The sequence below is a fragment of the Macaca mulatta genome, chromosome X (assembly GCF_049350105.2).
Source record: "Macaca mulatta isolate MMU2019108-1 chromosome X, T2T-MMU8v2.0, whole genome shotgun sequence".
NCBI classification, from domain to species: domain Eukaryota; kingdom Metazoa; phylum Chordata; class Mammalia; order Primates; family Cercopithecidae; genus Macaca; species Macaca mulatta.
The window spans coordinates 36,389,163-36,411,479 of NC_133426.1; the positions used below are offsets into that span (position 1 = coordinate 36,389,163).

At 34.5% G+C, this 22,317-nt stretch overlaps 1 protein-coding gene across 1 annotated transcript in view; it reads left to right on the plus strand.

Annotated features, from left to right (window-relative positions):
• The window catches only part of CFAP47 (cilia and flagella associated protein 47), a 427,534-nt gene that overhangs the window by 382,434 nt on the left and 22,783 nt on the right, over positions 1-22,317 (plus strand). The window contains exons 60-62 of the mRNA XM_015127166.3: positions 110-262; positions 7,935-8,106; positions 13,471-13,632. Of these exons, the coding sequence (XP_014982652.3) occupies positions 110-262; positions 7,935-8,106; positions 13,471-13,632 (487 nt within the window). The remainder of the gene's footprint in view (positions 1-109; positions 263-7,934; positions 8,107-13,470; positions 13,633-22,317) is intronic.

Here is a 22,317-nt window from a genome sequence, read left to right on the forward strand (position 1 = left end):
TATATCAAAGGAAGTTTTATTTTTATGACGTAGTTCATTTTCTTCTATCTCAAGAATGATCATATCACCTACAAGTCAAATTGACTGGAAATATTTCTCTCCTGAGTAGTTATCATACAATGTCAGTCGAGGAAGCGGGTAGAAGAGAAGGTGGAAATCATACTGAATGCTGGTTTTTTCGGACTTAATCCTACTCCAGAACTGACAGAAGTTTTAGTGATTCCAAGAAGAACTTCATATTCTTTTTGTGAGGATCCCAATGGTAAGAGAACTACAGTGGTAGGAAAAAAAAAGAAAAGAAACACTTAGTTTCCATGAATTGCAGGTTGCTGATTGTGCAATTACATTAAGATCCATATCCATTTACTTTTCATTTCACTGCTTATTCACATAGTGCTTAAGGTGTGTTCAGTTATGTGTGTTGTTTTCATGTAACTCAAAAATAACAACAGTTACAGTTATCACTAGATTTATAAGATGTAGATTGTGATTCCATCAATAGTGAGGAGAGAGAAAATTGTAGTAACTATAGTTTCCACTTCCCCTAGACTTTATTTTTTTTTCTTTTACTCTTTCTTTCTGATTTAAGGAATACGATAATGCCATAAAATGCAGCTTTAAATTTAGAAACAAAACCTTGAGTAAATTATTTTCTTATTTAAAGAAATAGAAAATGAACATAAATTAGATATATCCAAATAAAGTTTGTATAATAATAATAATGCTCCATGTATTTACTGTATATTCCAGATTTGTATATAAGAATTTACTATCTTGGGCCAGGCGTGGTGGCTCACGCCTGTAATCCCAGCACTTTGGGAGGCTAAGGCGGGAGGATCACGAGGTCAGGAGTTCAAGACCAGCCTTACCAACCATAGACCAGCTATACCAATATAAAAAATTAGCCAGGTGTGTTGGCAGGCACCTGTAATCTCAGCTACTTGGGAGGCTGAGGCAGGAGAATTGCTTGAACCTGGGAGGCAGAGGGTGCAGTGAGCCGAGATCGCGCCACTGCACTCCAGCCTGGGCAACAGTGAGAGACTCCATCTCAAAAAAATATAAAATAAAATATCTCAATTTAAAAAATCAAAACAATTTAAAACAGGTTATCTAATTCTTCAAATATGTGGTGTTTTACTTGAAGTAAATATATGAAACTGAGTGATATCAGCAACAAGGGAAAGTAGAGAGTTCTGGACCCTCTGAACACCCACAAACACACCAATTCAGCAATAATTCCCTTCGTAAGACAACAGAAACTAATTGAAAGTTTCTTGCACTTCAGGAGGAACCAGACTTACCAAAGCCTTTAGGGAGGTTTAGGGCACCCTCTTGCCAAAGACCCTGTGCTTGGCAAAGGTCTTCTCATGACACATTGGTCTTGGCAATGATTTCATGGATATAACATCAAAAGCACAGACAAAAAATAAAATAAAATAAGTAGGACTACATTAAACTTAAAAGCTTCCTCACAACAAAGGAAACAATCAACAGGGTAAAAAGATAACATGTGGAATGGTAGAAAATATTTGCAACCCATATATCTGATAAGTGGTTAATCTTAAGGAGCTCCTACAACTCACTTTAAAAAAAAAAAAAAAACTAATAATCTGATTCTTAAAATAAGCAAAAGACTTGAATAGACATTTCTCTAGAAAAGACATATGAATGGTGAAAACTGTATGAAAAAAAGTTCAATATCACTAATTAGGAAAATACAAATCAAAACTACAATGAGATATCACCTCACACCTGTCACCATGGCTAACGTCAAAAAATAAAAAAGCATTGTTAAGGATGTGGAGAAATTTGAACCCTTAAACATTGTTGGTAGGAATGCAAAATGGTTCATCTGCTATGGAAAACAATCTAACAGTATGAAAGATCCTCAAAATATTAAAAAGAGAATTATCATCTGTTATCTAGCAATCGCTCTTCTGGGCATTTATTCAAAAAAAAATTGAAATTGGGAGTTCCAAGAGAAGTCTGTATTCCAATGTTCATTGTAACAATATTAACAATAACCACGATATAGAAACAACCTAAATTTATGTCCACAGATGAATGGATAAAGAATGTAGCATATACTATCTTGAAATAATATTCAGCCTTAAAAAGGAGGAAATTCTACAATATACAATATCATGGATGGACCAAAGTGAAATAAGCCAGTCACAGAAAGACAAAACTACATGATACCACTTAATATGATAAATTTAAAATACTCAATCTCATAGAAGCAGAATAATATGGAATAATAGTTGCTAAGATCTGGAAGGGAGAAGAAATGGGGAGTTGAACATTGGGTATAAAGTTTCCATTGTACTAAATGCATAAGTTCTAGGGATCTGTTGTAAAACATAGTGCTTAGAGTTAACAATATTGTGTGGTGCACTTAAAATGCACTTTAAAAATATTAAGAGGGCAGAACTCATGTTACAGTAACTGTAAAGGAAGGTAAATAAATGTTTATACATATAAACCATTTTAACATGTATTTGCTACTTTTAAATTGCTTAAGTTGTACTCTTGTCAGGTTGTAAACTAAAGAAATTGCAATTCTGATCGTATACATTGATTACACTTATTACCTAAAAATCCACTTAACTCCTAGATAATCAGGGTCTTGAAAGAAGGTACCAACATCATTTTGGGAAATTTGAAAATCATATTAGGAGAGCAATCTCTCTCAAAATAGCTCTTGAAAATATACCTTTTGATATGGCTCTTATTTTACTGCCTCCTTATTTTCCATGATGAAAAACAATATTTACTATTGAAAATAACTGTAGGGAAGTTTTGCAGTCTTACCTCCATTCATCATTCTCTCTAAAACAGCTTTTGTTTTCTCTGCTCAACACCACCAAACTCAACAAGCTCATTCATATTTTGGCTAACTACATTTTAATTAGTGAATCTTTTTTGTTCTCCTGATGTATGTCCTACTATATAGAAGAATAGACCAGTCTTCTCAACTTTAACATATTTCTTTCTCTATAGTGCCTAAATATTTAAAGAAAGTAATCGACCTCATTGTCTCCTTAAAGACATATGGCAATAACTTGGTTCCTTTCCCCTGCCCTTATTCCAAAAGTGTAACCAACTCTCTACACAATCTGTAGTTCTCTCTGCTTGACTCTCCTTTGACGCCTTTTTCTTTATGAAAGGATGGATCTTACCAGAAAGTCTGAATACTACTTTAGTCTTTAGTATATGCAAAAGCAGACTAGCTCCTTTCCCACTCCTGTGCAATTTAATCACAGTTTACTCAGCACATTAAGAATAGGAGTCATGTTGGCCATGCAGTCTTGTACTTCCTGTTGTCTCCTAAGTCCCTCCTAGTGGAAATTAAAGCACTACACTGAGTGGCATGGACTCTGATAGGATTTTAAGAGTGATAATTAATTACACACTTGTCTTCTCTCATCTGAGTTTGAAACTAACTGAGAGGCAGATATAAAAATAAAGCAGATGGAAATCAAAGTGTTAGCTTTGTTAATTACACAGATGAATTGGAAAATGACTTGGAACTATGGAGAAATTTGGGCTTTTTAATATCTTCCACCAAAATTGAGTACATTCATGCCATACTGGCCAGTTGTGAACTCCTTGCAGGAACAAACAACTTACACATGAGCAAGTAGAAGAACGTGTGAATCCTGGAATCAAGACATTGGGGAAGAAAGAGAAGGGTACGCTCACCTGCTCATGTTCCATTCCTTCACTCAAATTCACTGATCAGATATGTTGCTTTTCCACCCGTGGCAAGTCATCATGAAGGAGGCAGATTGAGGCTGAGATATTTTTCTCTTGTACTTTTTCCCTTCTTGAGAATGAATAGGCCTCTTTATGTAAACCTGATAAGTAGGAGATAAGAATTCCCAATATTCCCTTCCCATTATCTTCATCATAGAATTTCTCTGAGTCACGTAAAACTATCAAGCTTCATTTAATGAAAATACAAGGACCACTGTGCTCTCTTCATCCTTATTCATCACACATACCTTTAAGTAAACTGGGATTGATTGCTTTCATATCTTTATCATTCAGCAACAATCCAGCAAGCATCTTTTCTGCCAGATATTATATTCAGCTCCAGAGATATCAAAATTAGCAAAACACATATTCTGTTGTCAAGGTTTTCAAAAATATTCATTCAAGATGATAAATCTATGCACCTGTACTATTTAAATCAATTGGTATTGTCCTATTGAAATATTACTATTCTTGGATTTTTAGACTGTGTTTTGCAATGTCACTTCTATAAGATTACAAATTACTCTGTGAGCAAGATTTCTCCTATAAGTCTATTTCTTCTTCTTAAGTACCTCCTGGTCCATGCATTCTTTGTAATTCTCTGTGGATTAGTTCAGTGACTTTCTCGGTGCTTTCTATCTGAAAGTAGTTTTAGTCATGCCCCTTCATTTTATTTCCCAATTGTTCTATAGCTCAAGACTGTTTTTCTTTGATTCATCTGTTGTCTTTTTTGTGTGTGATGTTCTGATTTATGTCTCATATGTGTCTCATTTCATCCCAGGCCAGTCATCTTCCTGTATCGTATTTGCCTGTTGTTTGTAAACTCCCATGTCAGGTTTGGTTTGGCCTGTAATCACAAACAGCTCCTGAGAAACCTGTCATTGTTCCTCCTGTGACCTCATATTGACCTCCTGTCCTTGATTCTTTGCTCTGTTTCTCTTCTCTTCTTTTTTTCTGATCAACTTACTTCATTCAGTCTTCTGTCCTGCTTACTGTAACAGGATTGCTCTTGAAAAGACTGCCAACCTTATCCAGTGTGTCTAATACAGCAGTCATATTTATATTCCACATGTCACCAGCATTTACCAGTTGATCAAGTTGAAGTGCTTTCTGCTCTTGACTTTCATGACTAACCTTATTAATTTATTATCACACTGGTTGCCCCTTCTTGATTTCTGTTGTTTTCTTTTCTGACCTAACTTTTTGAGTGCCCTAGGGCTCTGCTCTGAGAGCCACCACATTCCTATGCACAAATTATGTCCTGCACACTTCCAGACAGTGATGCTAATGGTGCTAATGGTGCTTCTTCAGCAATTGTGCCTTAGGACAAGCCTGCTATACTGAGTTGTAAAGTCTTAAGTCAGACTGCTTGGGTTCTTTTACTTAGTATTAATCTTGAATAGAGTCTGAAACTCGATGCTAATCACTAGTAGTCTAGTTGTTTCCCGTTATTCTTAGAAGTCCCACATCTTCACCACACCCTGCATTGTCTCGCTTTTTTCTACTTTTCCTACTTCGTTGCTTGGTAAACTCCTCTCACCCTCTCTGCTCTGCCCTCATAAGTTCTTTCTCAAATGGGCCCAGCTGGTTTTCACCATGAACAATTCCTGCAGTCTGAGTAATTCCTGAAGGCTGTTTTGATGAGTAGAAGGAGTTTCCCCCTCTCTACATCCAGCTAACCTTGACTCATCCTTCAGTTTGGTGTGTTGGTCTCTTCCTCTGGAGCCCTTAGCAGTGATGTTCCCAGGACCTATGCTCTCGTGGGATCCTCTACTTCTCCATGGTAGCAGTTATCACAGTAGTAATTTAAAAACTAGTTGTAGCATTAACAGTTATTGTCAGTTTCTTCCTCTTGACCATCAGCTCCATGAGGACAAGAATTGGATGTCTCATCTCAATGAAAACCTTTCGTTAATATTTGCTGAATGAAGAAAGAAATGAAAATAGAAATAATGATAAGAAAAACATTATGTTTTTAATGTATGTTTAGGTGTTGGCTGTGGAAACAAAATTATTTGCCCCTTTTTCATGAATTTAGCCATAGCTAGAAAGTTTCCCTGAGGTAAAAATGTATACGTCTTCATCAGCAGTTCATGAAAATATGTACAGAAGGGGAGACAACTGACAATAGAGGTGCTTTGAGAAGGCAAGCATTATAACTATTTTATATCATAATATAGAAAAGTCTATTTTCAGCTGATAAGAAGTTCAATCACATACAAAAACGCTTTTACTCCCCTAAAAAACACACTTTATATTATGGATATGAAAAGCCATTTTTTATTGTATATTCATTAACTAATTTTTTTGTGGCTATAGTTATTCTAAATACTTTTCTTTTAACATTTATACTAGGGTTAAAAGTTATTTGTGCACCACTATTACAGTATTACATTATTCTGCATTTGTATATATATTTACCTTTGCCAGTAAGATTTATACTTTTATATATTTTTATGTTGCTTTTGAACACCCTTTCATTTCAGCTTGAGAAACTCCCTATTAGTACATTTTATAAGTCAGGTCTAGTAAAATGACAAACTCCTTCAGCTTTTGTTCATCTGAGGGTTTTTATCTCTTTTAATTTTTATTTTTATTTTTATTTTTTGAGACGGAGTCTCGCTCTGTCGCCCAGGCTGGAGTTTAGTGGCACGATCTCGGCTCACTGCAAACTCCGCCTCCCGGGTTCAAGCCATTCTCCTGCCTCAACCTCTGGAGTAGCTGGAACTACAGGTGCCTGTGACCACGCCCAGCTTTCTTTTTTTTTTTTTTTTTTTTTTCCAGTAGAGACAGGGTTTCACTATGTGAGCCAGGATGGTCTCGATCTCCTGACCTTGTGATCTGCCCTCCTTGGCCTCCCAATATCTCTTTGTTTTAAAGGACAGATTTGTCAAGTGTAGTATTCTTGGTTGGCCTTTTTTTTCTTTTAGCACTTTGAATGTGTCATTTCACTGTTTCCTGTCCTGCGATGTTTCTGTTGAGAAATCCACTGATAGTGTAATAATAGTTTCCTTGTATGTGATGAGTCAGTTTTCTCCTGCTGTTTTCAAAGTTCTATTTTTGTCTTCGACCCTTTTTGACTGCTCCATAGACAGAGAAGGGGCATCCCATAAGCAGAGTGGCCCAGAGTAACCTGTCTTTGACTTTCAACAATTTAATTATAATGTGTCTTGGTGTAGGCCTGGTGCCTGGGTCTGTAGGCAGATCTGGGGCCATGACTGGGGACACATCTGGTGCCTGTGTCTACAAGGACAGGCCTGGAACTAGGGTCCATGAGGGCAGGCCTAGTGCAAGGATATATGACAGAGTTGGCTTCTCCCTTTACTATTCCCTTCCCCTGTTTAAGAACTCCTGGGCTAAGGGGATGTCTCATCAGTGGGCCGAGAGGGTTGGATTCTGGATTAGCACAACTGTAGATCTGGTCAATTCATGATTCTCTGACCTCTCTTCCAAGTTCCATATGCAACAAACTTTTTGATTTGTGAGTTGGGCTCCTCACATATAACTGGAGAGTAAGTTTAATACATGTTTGTACCTCTCATCTACATGCTAGTTCTGGATTTAAGATATTTTTCATGTGCAGTGTTCAAAAAACTACTATTACTTTTCTTTGGTAACCTACTCATTAAGAAAATATTTGTTCATCATATTGTCTATATACTCCAACACTGAAACATGAGAAACAGTTTTCTTAATCAAAATATACCAGAAATTGAAAATCCTGATCTAACAGTTTGAAATGCTATTTCAATATTGTTTAAACTTAATTCAAAGCAAATTTTAAACCACTTTTTCATAAGTTTTAAGTCTATAGGTTTTTAATACATTTATTAGATAGAGCAAATGTCATCATTTTCATTAGATAGTTAATGATTATTAATTTCCATGTGGCCTTTCTTGTTTTATAGACCGGAATTATAAAGATTTAAGAGTGGTGAGAATTGTCTTCTATGTTTATTTTTATATGCATTCATTTATTTATTAACTTCTTAACAAAAATATCCTGAGTATCATTATATGCCTGATAATGCACTAGACTTTATAGACACTAAGGTAAATAATATATACCCCCTCCCTTTCTCTAAATACCTGTGCATTGTTAGTCTTGACAGGTAATTGATATTAAATCTATGCATATTTAATTAAATTGAAATATATTTTAATCTTGACTTTCCTAGAAATTCCTAAAATACATGAATTTGAGTATGAAATTCAATTTGAATCTGAAGCTATGAAGTCTAAGTTGGAATCCTGTGTAGCTGTATATTTGATTGATAAATCTTATGATGTTACGGCTGAAAGGTTAACATTTATCTTCAATCTGGTATTCACACCAAAGAAACCATTAAGGTAAATCTACTTTCCTCTTTTTTATTTAAGCAATATTATTACCCTTTTAAATGTATTAATGTTGATTTCTCTTTTTAGTTCTCAATATTTGAATTGCATTACTTATTTGATATTATTGAGAGAAATATTTTGGGTTAGATTACATCGAGCTACAAAAAATATTCTCATGAGAAGAATGTAGTCTAAATGGTTGAAAATCTAAGATATCCCTCAAGAATTATGACTTCCCTAAGGTCATTAGTGTATCACATTAATGAAAGAGAATAGTCTGTTTTGTAAAATCTTTTTTTAAAAAAAGCTGACTTGGCATTGTGCAATAGCAACATAGTATTTCTTGATGTTGTTTATCAGAACCAGTTCGAATGATGCAAATGCCTAAGCTGTATTTTACATTGCAACTGCTTTCATTACATTTTACTACTCAGTACATAACATTACATATTCCTTAGTAAGATATAAGTGAATCTGTGCAAAGGGTGGCCTTTAGATGTCTGTCCTCTGGGAACTTCATCCAGTGTCATTATATTTGCTTTTTGGACACCTGTTACGCAGCATCTGCAAACACGATATGATATTTCACTATGAAATAGGTCTTTATTTGTGTCTAAATGCAGAGATACTGATGAGTACCATGATATACACAAAGTACAGCTGGGCAATGAAAAAACAATTGAAAATATTGTTTGTTTTTAATGATTTCTTTTTTCTTCTCTCAACTTTTGTTTTAGATACAGGAAGTACATGTATAGGTTTTCTACATGGGTATATTGCACTCAGGCAGTGGGCATAGTACCTAATAGGTAGCTTTTTAACCTATCCCCTTTCCAACTGGTAGTTTACAGTGTCTGTTGTTCCCACGTTTATGTCCACAGGTGCTCAATGTTTAGCTCTTTCTTATAAGTGAGAACATACAGTATTTGGTTTCCCATACCTGCCTTAATTCCCTTAGGGTTATGGCTTCCAGCCCCATCCATGGAAGGAGGACATGGATGCATGCAAAGGACATGGTTTCATTCTTTTTTATGGCTGCATATTATTCCATAGTGTATACGTGTCATATTTTATTTATTCAATCCACCATTAATGGCCACCTAGGTTGATTCCATGTCTTTGCTATTGTGAATAATGTGACAATGAACATACGAGTCCATGTGGCTTTTTGATATAATGATCTATCTTTCTTTGGGTATATACCCAGTAATGGGATTGCTGAGTCAATTTCTAAAGTTCAACCTTGTATTTGATGTAGTCATACATCTAAAGTGGCTATGAATATGTAGTTTGATAACTAAAAGATACCAGGGTCATCTTCAGGAAGCAGCAATAAAATCAAGCTACAAGAAGAAAGTATACCATATATATTGACATTTTCTATGTTTGTATTTTCTTTCATTTTTCACAGTTTTCTATGTTTTTGCACATTTTGCTTCATATGTATTAATATAATGACATGGAAATTACAGCAACACTAGAAAGAGAACAATGTTATTATTTATGAAAATGGGCAGAGCCAATGTGAATTTATACTCATGAAAATATTGTGGATTTAGAACATCTTGGTGAATATTTGAGAAACTAATTTAGGGCAAAATTTTTTGATGATTGATAAATTTCTGTGAGTGTTATGTGATGTTCCGATATAGCAATTCTATTTTGTGTATATATGCATATATTCATTTACTATGATTTCTTCTTTTGTACGTACAGTCATGCATCACTTAACAGCAAAGATATGTTCTGAGAAATGTATCCTTAGGTGATTCCATCATTGTAGAGTGCATTTACACAAACCTAGATGGTATAGCCTACTGCACGCCTAGGCTATATGGTATAGCCTATTGCTTCTGGGCTACAAACCTGCACAGGATGTTACTATACTGAATAATGAAGGCAACTGTAACACATTGGTAAATATTTGTGTACCTAAACACAGAAAAGGTACAGTAAACATACAGTATTATAATCATATGGAACAACCATTGTATGTACAGTTCATCATTGACCAAAATGTCAATGCAAGAGAAACAAATAAGAAAAATCAAAATTATACCAATAGCATTGAGCTATGAAAATAACAGGAAAATAATTATACCATGCTTTACCTAGATTAATAAATGAGTACTAAATTCAATTCTGCTCTTTTTTGTGGGCAAAGTTAGAAAGAACATTTCTGTGTTTTGATAAAAAGAAAATGTACCATGTTTCACAACAGTGAATACTAGGTAATTTTGACATTCATCTTTTCGCAGAGTACAGTGTTGTGCATAATAAAAATAATAATCAATATGCTAAATGATGGTTTTACAAAAGAAATGCAGGAAAATTATTTCTATGGGCCTTTTTCCAATAAAAATCAAGGGTCCAATACAAAAACATATGAGAATAATGGTTAAGACTGTAATGAATCAGTCTGAAGATCCTAATTTAACAGGTCGAAACACTTTTTTAAATAATGAAATAATAGATATCATTTGTCTTATGGCATCTTCAGAAATACTAATTACCTTAGCTTGATATTTTCCTAGAACTTTTTACCTGCTCAAGAGCTGAACAGAATGAGAAACAAAGTTCTACTTGAGAGTTTGTGGGTGGCAACTTAAAATAAGAAATATCACACATATGCATTGTTATGAATCTACAGTATTGATCATAAAATGGTTCACTGTGTCATCCATGACATTGTGTGGTCTTCTCCTGAAGGGTCCCACATTTGACTCAGCAACTTCTCATTAACTCAAAGAAGTCATTTGCAGAATAGGATTATTCAGCATTGTTCATTTGAATCTGTACATTAATTTATCAAAAATCATTTAACATCTACAAAAGAGAAAAAATCCCTGCACTTTAGGAGTGTATCATCTAGTGAGAGTGACAGATAACAGAAATAAATGAATAAGCAAGAAAGCAAATTTCAGATTATCCAAATAAATAAATAAAAATAAATAAATAAGGGGAGAAAGAGAACTTTACAGGATGCACATCAGATGAAGTGGATAGTTAGGCTACCATGAAATAATGTCTAAGCCAAGACCTTACAGACAAAAGTTGGAAAGAGCACTTGAACCAGAGAAAAAAATAAATGCAGAAGTCATAAGACAGGAAGTATTTGGCATAAACAATGAAGAGTAAGAAGGCCAATCTTTCTCTAATGAAGTGAGCAAAGGAGGAAATAAGTTTGGGGAATTGTACTGGGATTTGTTCACATAAGGATCATGACAATATGCATTGGTCTTTTATATTAGAAACAATAGAAAATTATTGAAGAATAAATATTTGGGGAACTAGTTTAGGACAACTTGTGTACATGATTCATCAAAATTTGTAAGTGTTAAGTGATACCCGATGTAACTTAACAATTATATTTTGTGCATATATATACATATTCATTTACTTCTGCCATTCCTTGTTCCAAATTAATTTGGAATGGTTTACCGGAAGATACAGAGTTCAATGAGAAAAAACAAAACAAAACAATAGCTCTAAATTGTAGAAATCTTCTTGTAAGATGGTAACAGTAGAAGTGGAGATACCAGTTCTTGAAATAATGGTCTTGAAATAGTGGGAAGAGAGGAATATAATTTCATTTACAAAGACAGGAGAATGTGAAAGAGGTATAGGTTTAAAATGTATATTTGGATGTGTTAAGTTTAAGACTACGTATTAATCATCATTGACTAAATTATGCTGCATCGTATTCCATTGTTTCTATGCAACACACTTCATTTTAGCACCACCCTATTGAAAGAACATTTTAAAATTTTACTCCCATTTTTTTGACAGTATAAACAATGCAGTAATGAATATCCTTACATACATCACTTCTTGAAATCTTAGAGGCATTTCTCCAGAGGAAAGTACCAATAGTGGAACTCCTAATTTATTGAGTGAAGCTTTCTTTTCTTTTTTAAAACCTTTTATTTTAGGTTCAGGGGTACATGTGCAGGTTTGTTATATAGGGAAACTCATGTCATGAGGGTTTGTTGTACAGATTATTTCTTCACCTATGTATGAAGACTAGTACCCAATAGTTATTTTTTCTGCTTCTCTTTCTCCTTCCAACCTCCACCCTCAGGTAGGCCCCAGTGTCTATTGTTCCCTTCTTTGTGTCCATGTGTTCTCATCATTTAGCTCCCACTTACAAGCAAGAACATGTGGTATTTGGTTTTCTGGTTTTCTGTTCCTATGTTAGTTTGCTAAGGATAATGGCCTCCATCTACATCCATGTGTCTGAAAAAGACAGATTTCTTTTTTTTTAAAGGATGCATAGTATTTCACGGTGTATATGCACCACATTTTTTTATCCAGTCTTCCTTTGATAGGCATTTAAGTTGATTCCATGTCTTTGCTACTATGAATAGTGCTGCAATGAACACACGAGTACACGTGTCTTTATGATAGAATGATTTATATTCCCTTTGGTTTATACCAGTAATGGGATTGCTGGGTCCAATGGTAGCTCTGTTTTTAGCTCTTTGAGAAATTGCCACACTGCTTTACACAAATTTGGTAAGATACTATCCAGTTGCTCACAAAATGGCTGAGTAATTATATAGTCCTACCTAAGAAGAATAAGAGTTCCCAGAACTCTTCTTTCTGTCACTTTTAAGTAAGAAGTGTGACTTATGATATTGAAACCACACTGTTACATGTTTGAGTCATTTCTACCCTAAACAAGCAAACAGATAACCATTCATCAACTCTGGCTACTGCTCTCTCTCTCCACTTTTTGTCATAGTCAAATGCTTTGAAAGTCTAAAGTCTATCTCTACTAACTTTCTCCCTTAATTCAGCTGCCACTCAATTTTATCTTATTCTGCAAAGTGTATGTGGTCTTTACCAATTGCAATTTAATTTTTTTAAACTGCCACTTAAGTCCATTATATGGGCTTTGCATGTTTTCACAGAAAATGTATTTTTTCTTTGTGAAATAAGAGTTGAAAATACTTTCTCATAATGTTTCATTTTTGAAAAAAATTCCCGAATGGATTATCTATTAGTATAAAACATGGGTCCATTTTGCCAAATCCACCCTTACCTTCTTATGCACTATGATATTCTATGCGGGTTACAGAAAATTTGTGGAGTTCATTCTGCATATGTTATTGGTTCTTAGAAAATAACTAGAGGGTAGATAAGATGCCCTAAAAATAATTACTTCAAAGGGAGAATGATAATACAATCTATGACCTAAAAATTATTTATGAAATGTAATTAAAAGTCATTTACATTATTTTTAAGAATTAAATGTCCTAGTGTTTTCACTGAAACCACAGAGTTTACTTACATTTTTACCTTAGTTTAGTTTGCTATATTTATGCTCTTGTTTTCATGTAGTATCATTTAAAATCTCCTTTTATATTCAAGGTCTCACATAACACTGAAAATACAGTGCATAACAGAAGGGATCTGGAAGTTTCCCATAATGCTGATTGCTACTGAGCCTGATACGGATGCTGTCATTGACATTGAAGGAGTTGGTTTATTTAAGGAATCCGTTTTTGAATTAAGGCTGAAAAGTCAGACAAGGTAATATATTAAACAAAAGTTTGTAGCTGTTTTAGTGAGTGTGCTGAACTTTGGAATGAAATTTAAGATGGAAAATTCTATAGTTCATCTTTTGCTGGTTAAGCCAGTGCAACATTGGGTCTCTGACTCAAAGTTTCATATACTATATAAATTTTTATTTAACAACTGGAAAATAGGGTATACAAAGTGAAGACCAGAAAGAAAAACAAAAGTAAATAAATAAAAATTGAAATATAGGATACTATTAATATTTCCATTTGTTTTCAAAGGATGTTTCAGTGTTTTTCTGCAAATGTCAATTGTGTTAGCATATCAAATGGTTTAACTAGGCAGAAATAATTGGGTAAACCCATGTTGATTCCATGTTATGTTTTATTTTCTTTCTATCATAACTGTCTTTGTTATATTTGTGCTAACATAGGAAGTATGACAATACTTTTACCTAAAATCTCACATGTTAAAATATACTTTTACAGCTTTTTGAGGTACAACATACATAAAATTCATTCATTGTAAATGTACATTTGAATAATTTTTAATTATAGGATTTGCAGTCATAACCACATTCCAGATATAGAACTTTTCCATTTCCCTCCACATTTCCCTCAAACCCTTTTGCAGTCAGCTCCCATACTCATTACCAGTCTCAGTCAACCACTGATTTGCTTTGTCTCTATGGTTTTGCCCCTTCTGATATTTCAAATAAATGAAATTACATAATATGTTGTCTTTTGCATGTGACTTTTTACACTATCCTTATCTGAAGTTCAGTGGTTTTCATGAATAAGCACCTATTAGCTTTGTATATATTTGGTCCATTTCTCGAGGGCTGAAATGGTTGTTTGTAACCATTGTCCAGCTTTATGGTCAAAAGGAGTGGTGAACGGTTAAATGTATAATCACTTGTGCCAGGTGTTCCAAGGCTTTATAGATAGGATAACCACAAAATTCATTGTCCAAACTTGAACCCTTTGAGAATGAAAGAGGCTAATTAATAATTAGGCTTGGCAACAAGGTAGACTGGGACAGATCTGAGCAAACCAGCACCTAACAGTTACTGTTCTTATAGGCTATGGCAAGATGTTTGCTGTTTCTCCAAAGAAGACTAAAAAGTCATTAAGTCAGCAGAGTGATATATTTGAAAAAGAGCATTTAGCTGAAATGTGTAGAAAACAAATGCAGAAAGGGTAAGAGTGAATGGAAGTAGATTAGTTAGTTGGCTAATGCTGTTGTCTGAAGGTTACCTGAGCATTTTGCAGGGCAGGTGGAGAGGGATAGTAGACAGATTGGAGAGACTTTAAGGAGGTAAAGTCAGTTAAATTTAGCGATAGTTTTGGGGATCAGAATGTTCCACTTTGCTGGAGAGTGTTAAATGTTAAGTCAGAGAAGTACCTGTAATGTAGAAGAAACTAATATCAGGTGGATATTGGACTATATGACCTGGAGTTTCTCTTACAGTTTGAAAATATGACATTTTTGTGAAAGAATTGGTGTTATAGTCAAACAGAGTGAGAAATAATTTTTTGCTCAACCACTAAATACCTGTGGGACTTTCAGCTATATATTTTTGCTCCTCCGAGCTTCCATTTCCTCATTTGTAAAGTGGAGATAAAATACAACCCGTAATGTTGCCATGAGAACAAATAATGCAATGTATGTAAATTACTCAACACAATGCCAAGAACTTTTAAATATTCAATAAATGGTATTGTTATTACATATTTTTTCATATAATTGATCAACCTGATCAGTTATCCAAAACCTAGTATTGGGAGAGTAAATGTTTTTGATATTAAGTCTCCTATGTTTAAAACCAAGAGAAAAACCTCTGCTTGCATATATCCTAGATGAGTGTTTTATAGAATTAAAACCCTACTTAGAAACTTGAGTCTGGCTAGCTTTGCATCTGTAAGTCCTCTGAACCTATTCTTAGTGCAATTGCTCAACTCTTAAGGTCCCATATGAGAAAATGAGCTGCTCTTAGCTTATTTAGTGTGAAAGAATGCTGTCCAGTGTATTTTGTGCTCTCTTGAAACGGGATTCAGAACAGGGCAGCAACAAACCCCTTTTTATACTAAATCATATCCTCCTTCAATCAATAGCTCATACATTTTATCTGCTAAGAAGAACTTAGCATAAAATGTTTAGTATTGTAAGAAAATGCAAAACTATCCTCCAGAGTGAGTTTGCCCATACATTCCCACCAGAAATGCATAAGTGATCCAATTTCTGTGCATCTTCACCAGCATTTATTATTCTTATTATTATTTCATTTTAGCTATTTTAACAGGTGTATAGTAATAGCACATTGTGTTTTGATCTGCATTTCCCTAATGGCAGTTTATGTTGAACACTTTTTTATGTGCTTACTCACCATACATGTCTCCTCTTTGGTGAAATACCTACTCATTTATTTCGATCATCTTATAATGGGACAATTAAATTTTACTGCTAAATTTTTAAAAGTTCTTTGTATAGTCTCTATATTTCACCCTCTAAACAGGATTTTTATGGTGCAAGAGTTTTACATCTTGATGAAGTGCAAGTTGTCTTTTCTTTTCTGTAACATGCTTCTATTGTCATGCCTAAGAACTTGTCACCTAGCACTAAATCCCAAAGATTTTCTTCCATGTTCTCTTTTAAAAATTTTAGAGTTTTACATTTCGATCTTAAAGCCATTATATACTTTAAATTAACTGTTGCGTATGGTGTGGGATTTAGGTCGGGAGTTCATCATTTTCCCTGATGATGTCCAACAAGATTTGTTTAAAAGACTATCTTTCCTCCATTGATTGATTTTGAAACGTTGTCAAAAATCAAGTTGGATATATTTGTGTCAGTCCAGTTTTGGGCTTTCTATTCTGTTCCCTTTATCCTTTGCTAATAACACCACACTCAGGTACAGTGATTCTTCTCACTTTCTGATTTCCTTTAAAAATTATTTTAGCTATTCTACTTCCATCACCTCTGTATATAAATTATAGAATAAGCTTATCTACATCTATAAAATTCTTATTTTATTGTGAAAGAAATTTATTAAACTTATAGATCAACCTGCCAACATATGACATTTTCACTATGTTATATACACTACTATATATTTTACTATACCATACCATACCACATATGGTAGATCTCTCAGTTTTCTTAGATTTTCTTTGATTTCTTTCATTGGTGTTTTATAATTTTCAGATTATAGATGCTGCACAAGTTTTGATACATTTTCACCTAGACATTTCATTTTTAGAGTGATTATAAATGCTATTGTGTTTTCAGTTTCAGTCTCCACGTTTGTTGCTAGCATATAGAAGTGCTATTGATATCTGTGTGCATATTTTGTATCTTCTGAATTTTCTGAACAGTTGTTTATTCTATAAGCATTGCTTTTGGATTCTTTGGCATTTTCTACATAGACAATCATGTCTTCCACACAAAGGGATAGTTATATTTCTTTGTTTTAACTTTTTTTTTTTGTAACTTTCTTTTCCTTTTATGCCTCATTGCACTGGCTAGGACTTCTAGTACTATATTGAATAGGACTGATAAGAGTAGGCATCATTGCCTTTTTTCCAAACTTAGGTAGAAAGCATTCAGCCTTTCACCATTACATGTGATGTTAGCTATACGATTTTTTAAGGTAATTTTGATCAGGCGGAGGAAGTTGTTCCTCTCCGTATTAGTTTCCTAGGGCTGCTGTAACAAACTACCACAAACCAGGTGGCTTAAAATAACAAAAATGTATCCTCTCACAGTTTTGGAGACTAGAAATTAAAAAATAAGGTGTCAGCAGAGTCATGCTTTCTCTCTAGGCTCTAGGGAAGAATCTGATCTATGCATTTCTCTTAGCTTCTGGTGTTGCCAGCAATCCTTAGGGTTCTTCGGCTTGTACATTTATCACTCCAATCCCTGCCTCCATCATCTCATGACATTCCCCCTGTGTGTCCCTGTCTGTATCTCTTTTCCTGTTCTTATAAAACTGGTTATATTGCATTAAGAATTCATAATGACCCCATCCTGGCTTGATTACATCTGTGATATGACTCTATATTAAAATAAAGTCGTATTCATAGGCACTGAAGTTAGGACTTCAACATATATTTGGGGAAACGCAATTCCTAATTCCCCTATTTCTAATTTTTTGAAAGTCCTACCAAGAATGTGTGTTTAATTATGTCAAATGCTTCTTCTGCGCCAATTGATAATATAATGCCATTTTTCTTCTATAGCTTGTTCAAGTGGTTGGTTACACTGATTAAATTTAAAAATTATTTTAATTATTATTATTGCATTCTCTGTATCTGGTTTTCCCATTTGAGTAATGCTGTTCTCAAAAACATGAGTTAGAAATGTTCCCTCTTCTTCTATTTCTGATAGATAATGTTTAGAATTGGTTATAATTATCATTTAAGTGTTTCATAGAATTATCCACTGAAATCATCTGGTACTGAAGATTTCTTTTTCAGAAACTTTGTAAAATGATGCATTTAATTACTCTAAGTTATATGCCTAGTAAGATAATTTATTTCATACTGGATGAGTTTTGGTAGCCTGTGCTTTTCAAGTAATTGTTTTATTTATTCTAAATTGTCAAATGTGTGTATGTAGTGTTGTTCAGTATATTTCCTTAAGTTATCTGTTGAGACTTGCAGAGTCTGCGTGATATCTCCTCTCTTATTTCTGAAATTGATCATTTGCAACTTTTCCCTTTAATCACTGCCAGCCGTTTTAGAAGTTTGTCAGTTTTGTTGAGTTTTTTTTAAAGAATCAGCTTTTGTTTCATTGGTTTTCTCTCATTTTCTGTTTCGTTTTTAATTTATTTTTGCTCTCATTTTTGTTTTCTTTCTTTTGGTTACTCTGGATTTATCTTAATTTTCTAGTTTTCTGAAGTGGGAGCTTAGATCGTTGATTTGAGGCCTTTTCTTTTTTTCTATTGTAATTATTTAGTATTACAAATTTCCTCCTGGATACTGCTTTAGCTGCATTTCACAAATTTAGTCTGTTGTTTTTTCATATTTGTTTAGTATTTTTATTTCATTCGCTGTTTCTTTTTTGACACAGGGATTATTTAGAAGAGTGTTGCTTAATTTACGAGTGTTTGAGGATTTTTGTTGTCTTTCTCTTATTAATTTTTAATTAGTTCATCATGGCCAGAAAACATACTCTGCATAAATTCAATCATTTGGGCTTCTAAGTAATTTGCTTGGGCAGGGGCCTATGGATGAAAATATAAATCAACAAAATAGAGGTAGATGGAGTGTTCTACAAATATCTATTAGAGCATGTGTTGGTTGATGGTTTTATTTAAGGTTTTTTGTTTGTTTGTTTGTTTGCTTGGTTTTTTTCCCCTAATTTTCTGTTCAGTAATTCTAACATTTGATGAGAGAGAGGTGTCAATATCACTGTATATAATTGTAGATTTATCTTGTTTTTCAGGTTTGTTTTTGCTACACATGTTATTTATTGATTGACTCCTAACAATTGTACACCTTTATGGGGTACATATTATGATATACGCACACAATGTGTAATGATAAAATCACGGTGTTTAAGATACCCATCACCTCAAATGTTTATCATTTCTTTGTATTGGGAACATTTGAAATCTTCTGTTCTAGCTATTTTGAAACAACAAGAAATTATGGTTAACTATAGTCACTTTACTGTTCTAGTTAACACTAGAACTTATTATTTCTATTTAACTGCATGTTTGTACTCATTAACTAACCTCTCTTCACCCAACCTCCTCATCCATCTCTGTATCTGGTAGCTATCATTGTACTATCTATCTCCATGGGGTCAACATTTTTAGCGCTCACCTATAAGTGAGAACATGATATTTGTCTTCCTGTGCCTGGTTTATTTCATTAACATAATGATCTCTGTTTTCATCCATGTTGCTGCAAATAAAAAGACTTCATGATTTTTATGGCTGAATAGTACTCCATTGTGTAAATATGCCTCATTTTCTTTATCCATGCATCTATTGATGGACACTTAAGTTGATTTCCTATCTTGGCTATTATGAAAAGTTCTGCTGTAAATATGGGTGTGCAGGTCTCCATTTGATATACTGGTTTCCTTTCTGTTGGATAAATAACCAGTAGTAGGGTTACTGGATCATAAAGTAGTTATAGTTTTAGTTTTTCTGAGAAATCTCCATATCATTTTCCATAATGGTTGTACTAATTTACATTCCCACAAACAGTGTATGAGTTCCCTTTTCTCTGCATCCTTACCAGCATTTATTTTTTCTCTTTTTCCTAATAGCCATTCTAACTAGAGTGAGATGATAGCTTGTGGTTTTGATTTGCATTTCTCTGACGATTAATGATGTTGAGCATTTTCTAATATACCCATTGGCCATTCGTAAGTCTTATTCTGACAAGTGTCTATTCAGATCCTTTGCACACTTTTTAATGATGTCAGGGTCCCACTTGTTCCTTTGGGCTTAGGATCTGAGCAACTGGGTTACTGGTGCTGTAGGCACCCATATGAAATTAGTGGAATCAAAGTGTAGCCTCAGGGATGGATGAATTTCATGGCTACTGGCCCTCGGGACAGAATATACTCCAGATGTGGGTCTAGTTTCAAGATGGCACCATGCCATAACAGCCTGTGTTGTGGGGCTGGGGATGTCAAGAAAGTTCCTGCTCTGGGAGAATACAGCCATGTTGGATCCTGGCAACTATCCACGCTGGACTTGGGGCCTATGAGGACTGAGAGACTTCTCTATAAGGATGACTGCTGGTGTCTGTGGTGCTGATGGGGATGACCAAAGGTCTCCAGCTTACTTTTTCTCCGTTAGAAGAGTCCATTCTGGCTCTGATCTGATTCTGCTGTGGGAGACATTGTGGCAGAGGCAGGATGCCTTGCTCCCCTGTCTATGGAGATATCCTGGGTCTCTGTGCTCCACGGAGATTTCGCAGTACTCTTCAGTGCACTTCTTCATTCACTTTAGTCAAAATACGGTTGTTTGTGGTTTTGGTCCCTTATTGTGGAGGATTGAGAGCCAGGCAACTCTAGTCAGCCATCTTGCTGATGTGGTATTGCAATCAGATTAGTCCAGATTTATTTTTAATTAATGTTACTAAGATTCTGTTAGATGTTTGGTTTAAAACTGGAAGTAGTTTGTTTCTTCTATTCTGATATATTTCTGCAAGCATTAAGTTCAAGGGCAGTTTCTACAGAAATATAAAATAGACTTAGTTCATTAGATCGCAATAAACATTTTTCTGGTGGATAAATGCAGTTGTCAGAAATTCTATGATATACAATTATGTATGAAAAACACATTCAAAATATCAAAAAACAAACAAACCCTGACTCTTCTGTATTGAACCCTGATGGCCCTGTTATATTGAATGAACTACTTAGAATTAGGGATAAATCTGAAAATCTCAATAGGGTATTTTCTAAAGTATAGATTTTGATTTTGTTCTATTTTTGTTCTAAGGACATAATTATATACCCTTTATAATATTGATGCTGGAGAGTGATTTTTTAAAAGATTTAATAGCAAATAATTATCCCCCATAAGTGCTTCTAATGTGCAGATTTGAGATACTTTTTAATAACATAGGGTCATTCCTGTGGTTGAAGTCACATGTTGGCCATGTCTACAGTCATCTGAAGGTTTTACACAGCTGGATGATCAATTAGTTTACTTTTATAACTGGAGATGTTTATGTTGGATGTTGACTGATAGTGTCTCCATGTAGTCGCTCTTTAATGGAGGCCCCGGATAGTTGCATTTGTACATGGTGATTGGTTTTCCATAGAGAGCATATTCTGAGAGAAGCAGGTAGAAGATACATGGCATTTTCTGACCCACACACACAAGTTCAACAACAATCACTCTAGTCACATTTTATTGGTTACAAAAGGGTCACTATATTGGCCTGGATTTAAGAAAGGGAACATAGATCACACTTTTCTATGGGGAAATTGTTAAAGAATGTGTAGGCTTGCCACAGTGGAGTGTGCTAACTTGAGTGTTTTCAGCTTCTTCTAAGGCAAAAAATTTTCTCCAGATTCCTCCTGGGTATTGTCAACCAGCTGCAAGTCTTTGGGTAGCAAAGATCAGATCATGATGGGTAACATAACCAAGCTACAGAAGAAGGTGAATTTACTTTCTCTGCATGGGTTTATTTTCTTTTTTTTAATTATACTTTAAGTTCTAGGGTACATGTGCACAGCATGCAGATTTGTTACATACATATACATGTGCCATGTTGGTTTGCTGCACCCATCAACTCGTCATTTACATTAGGTATTTCTCCTAATGCTATCCCTCCCCCAGTTCCCCACCCCCCAACAGGCCCCAGTGTGTGATGTTCCCCTCCCTGTATCCATGTGTTCTCATTGTTCACCTCCAACTTATGAGTGAGAACATGAGGTGTTTTGTTTTCTGTCCTTGTGATATTTTGCTAAGAATGATGGTTTCCAGCTTCATCCACGTTCCTGCAAAGGACATGAACTCATCCTTTTTTATGGCTGTGTAGTATTCCATGGTGTATATGTGCCACATTTTCTTTATCCAGTCTATTATTGATGGACATTTGGGTTGGTTCCAAGTCTTTGCATGGGTTTATTTTCTACAGCAAATGGAAACTACGTGCTTCCTTACATTAAGTCTGTTTTAAACTTTTTTTTAGAGGATTCAGTGATGTAAATAAGCTACTGAAT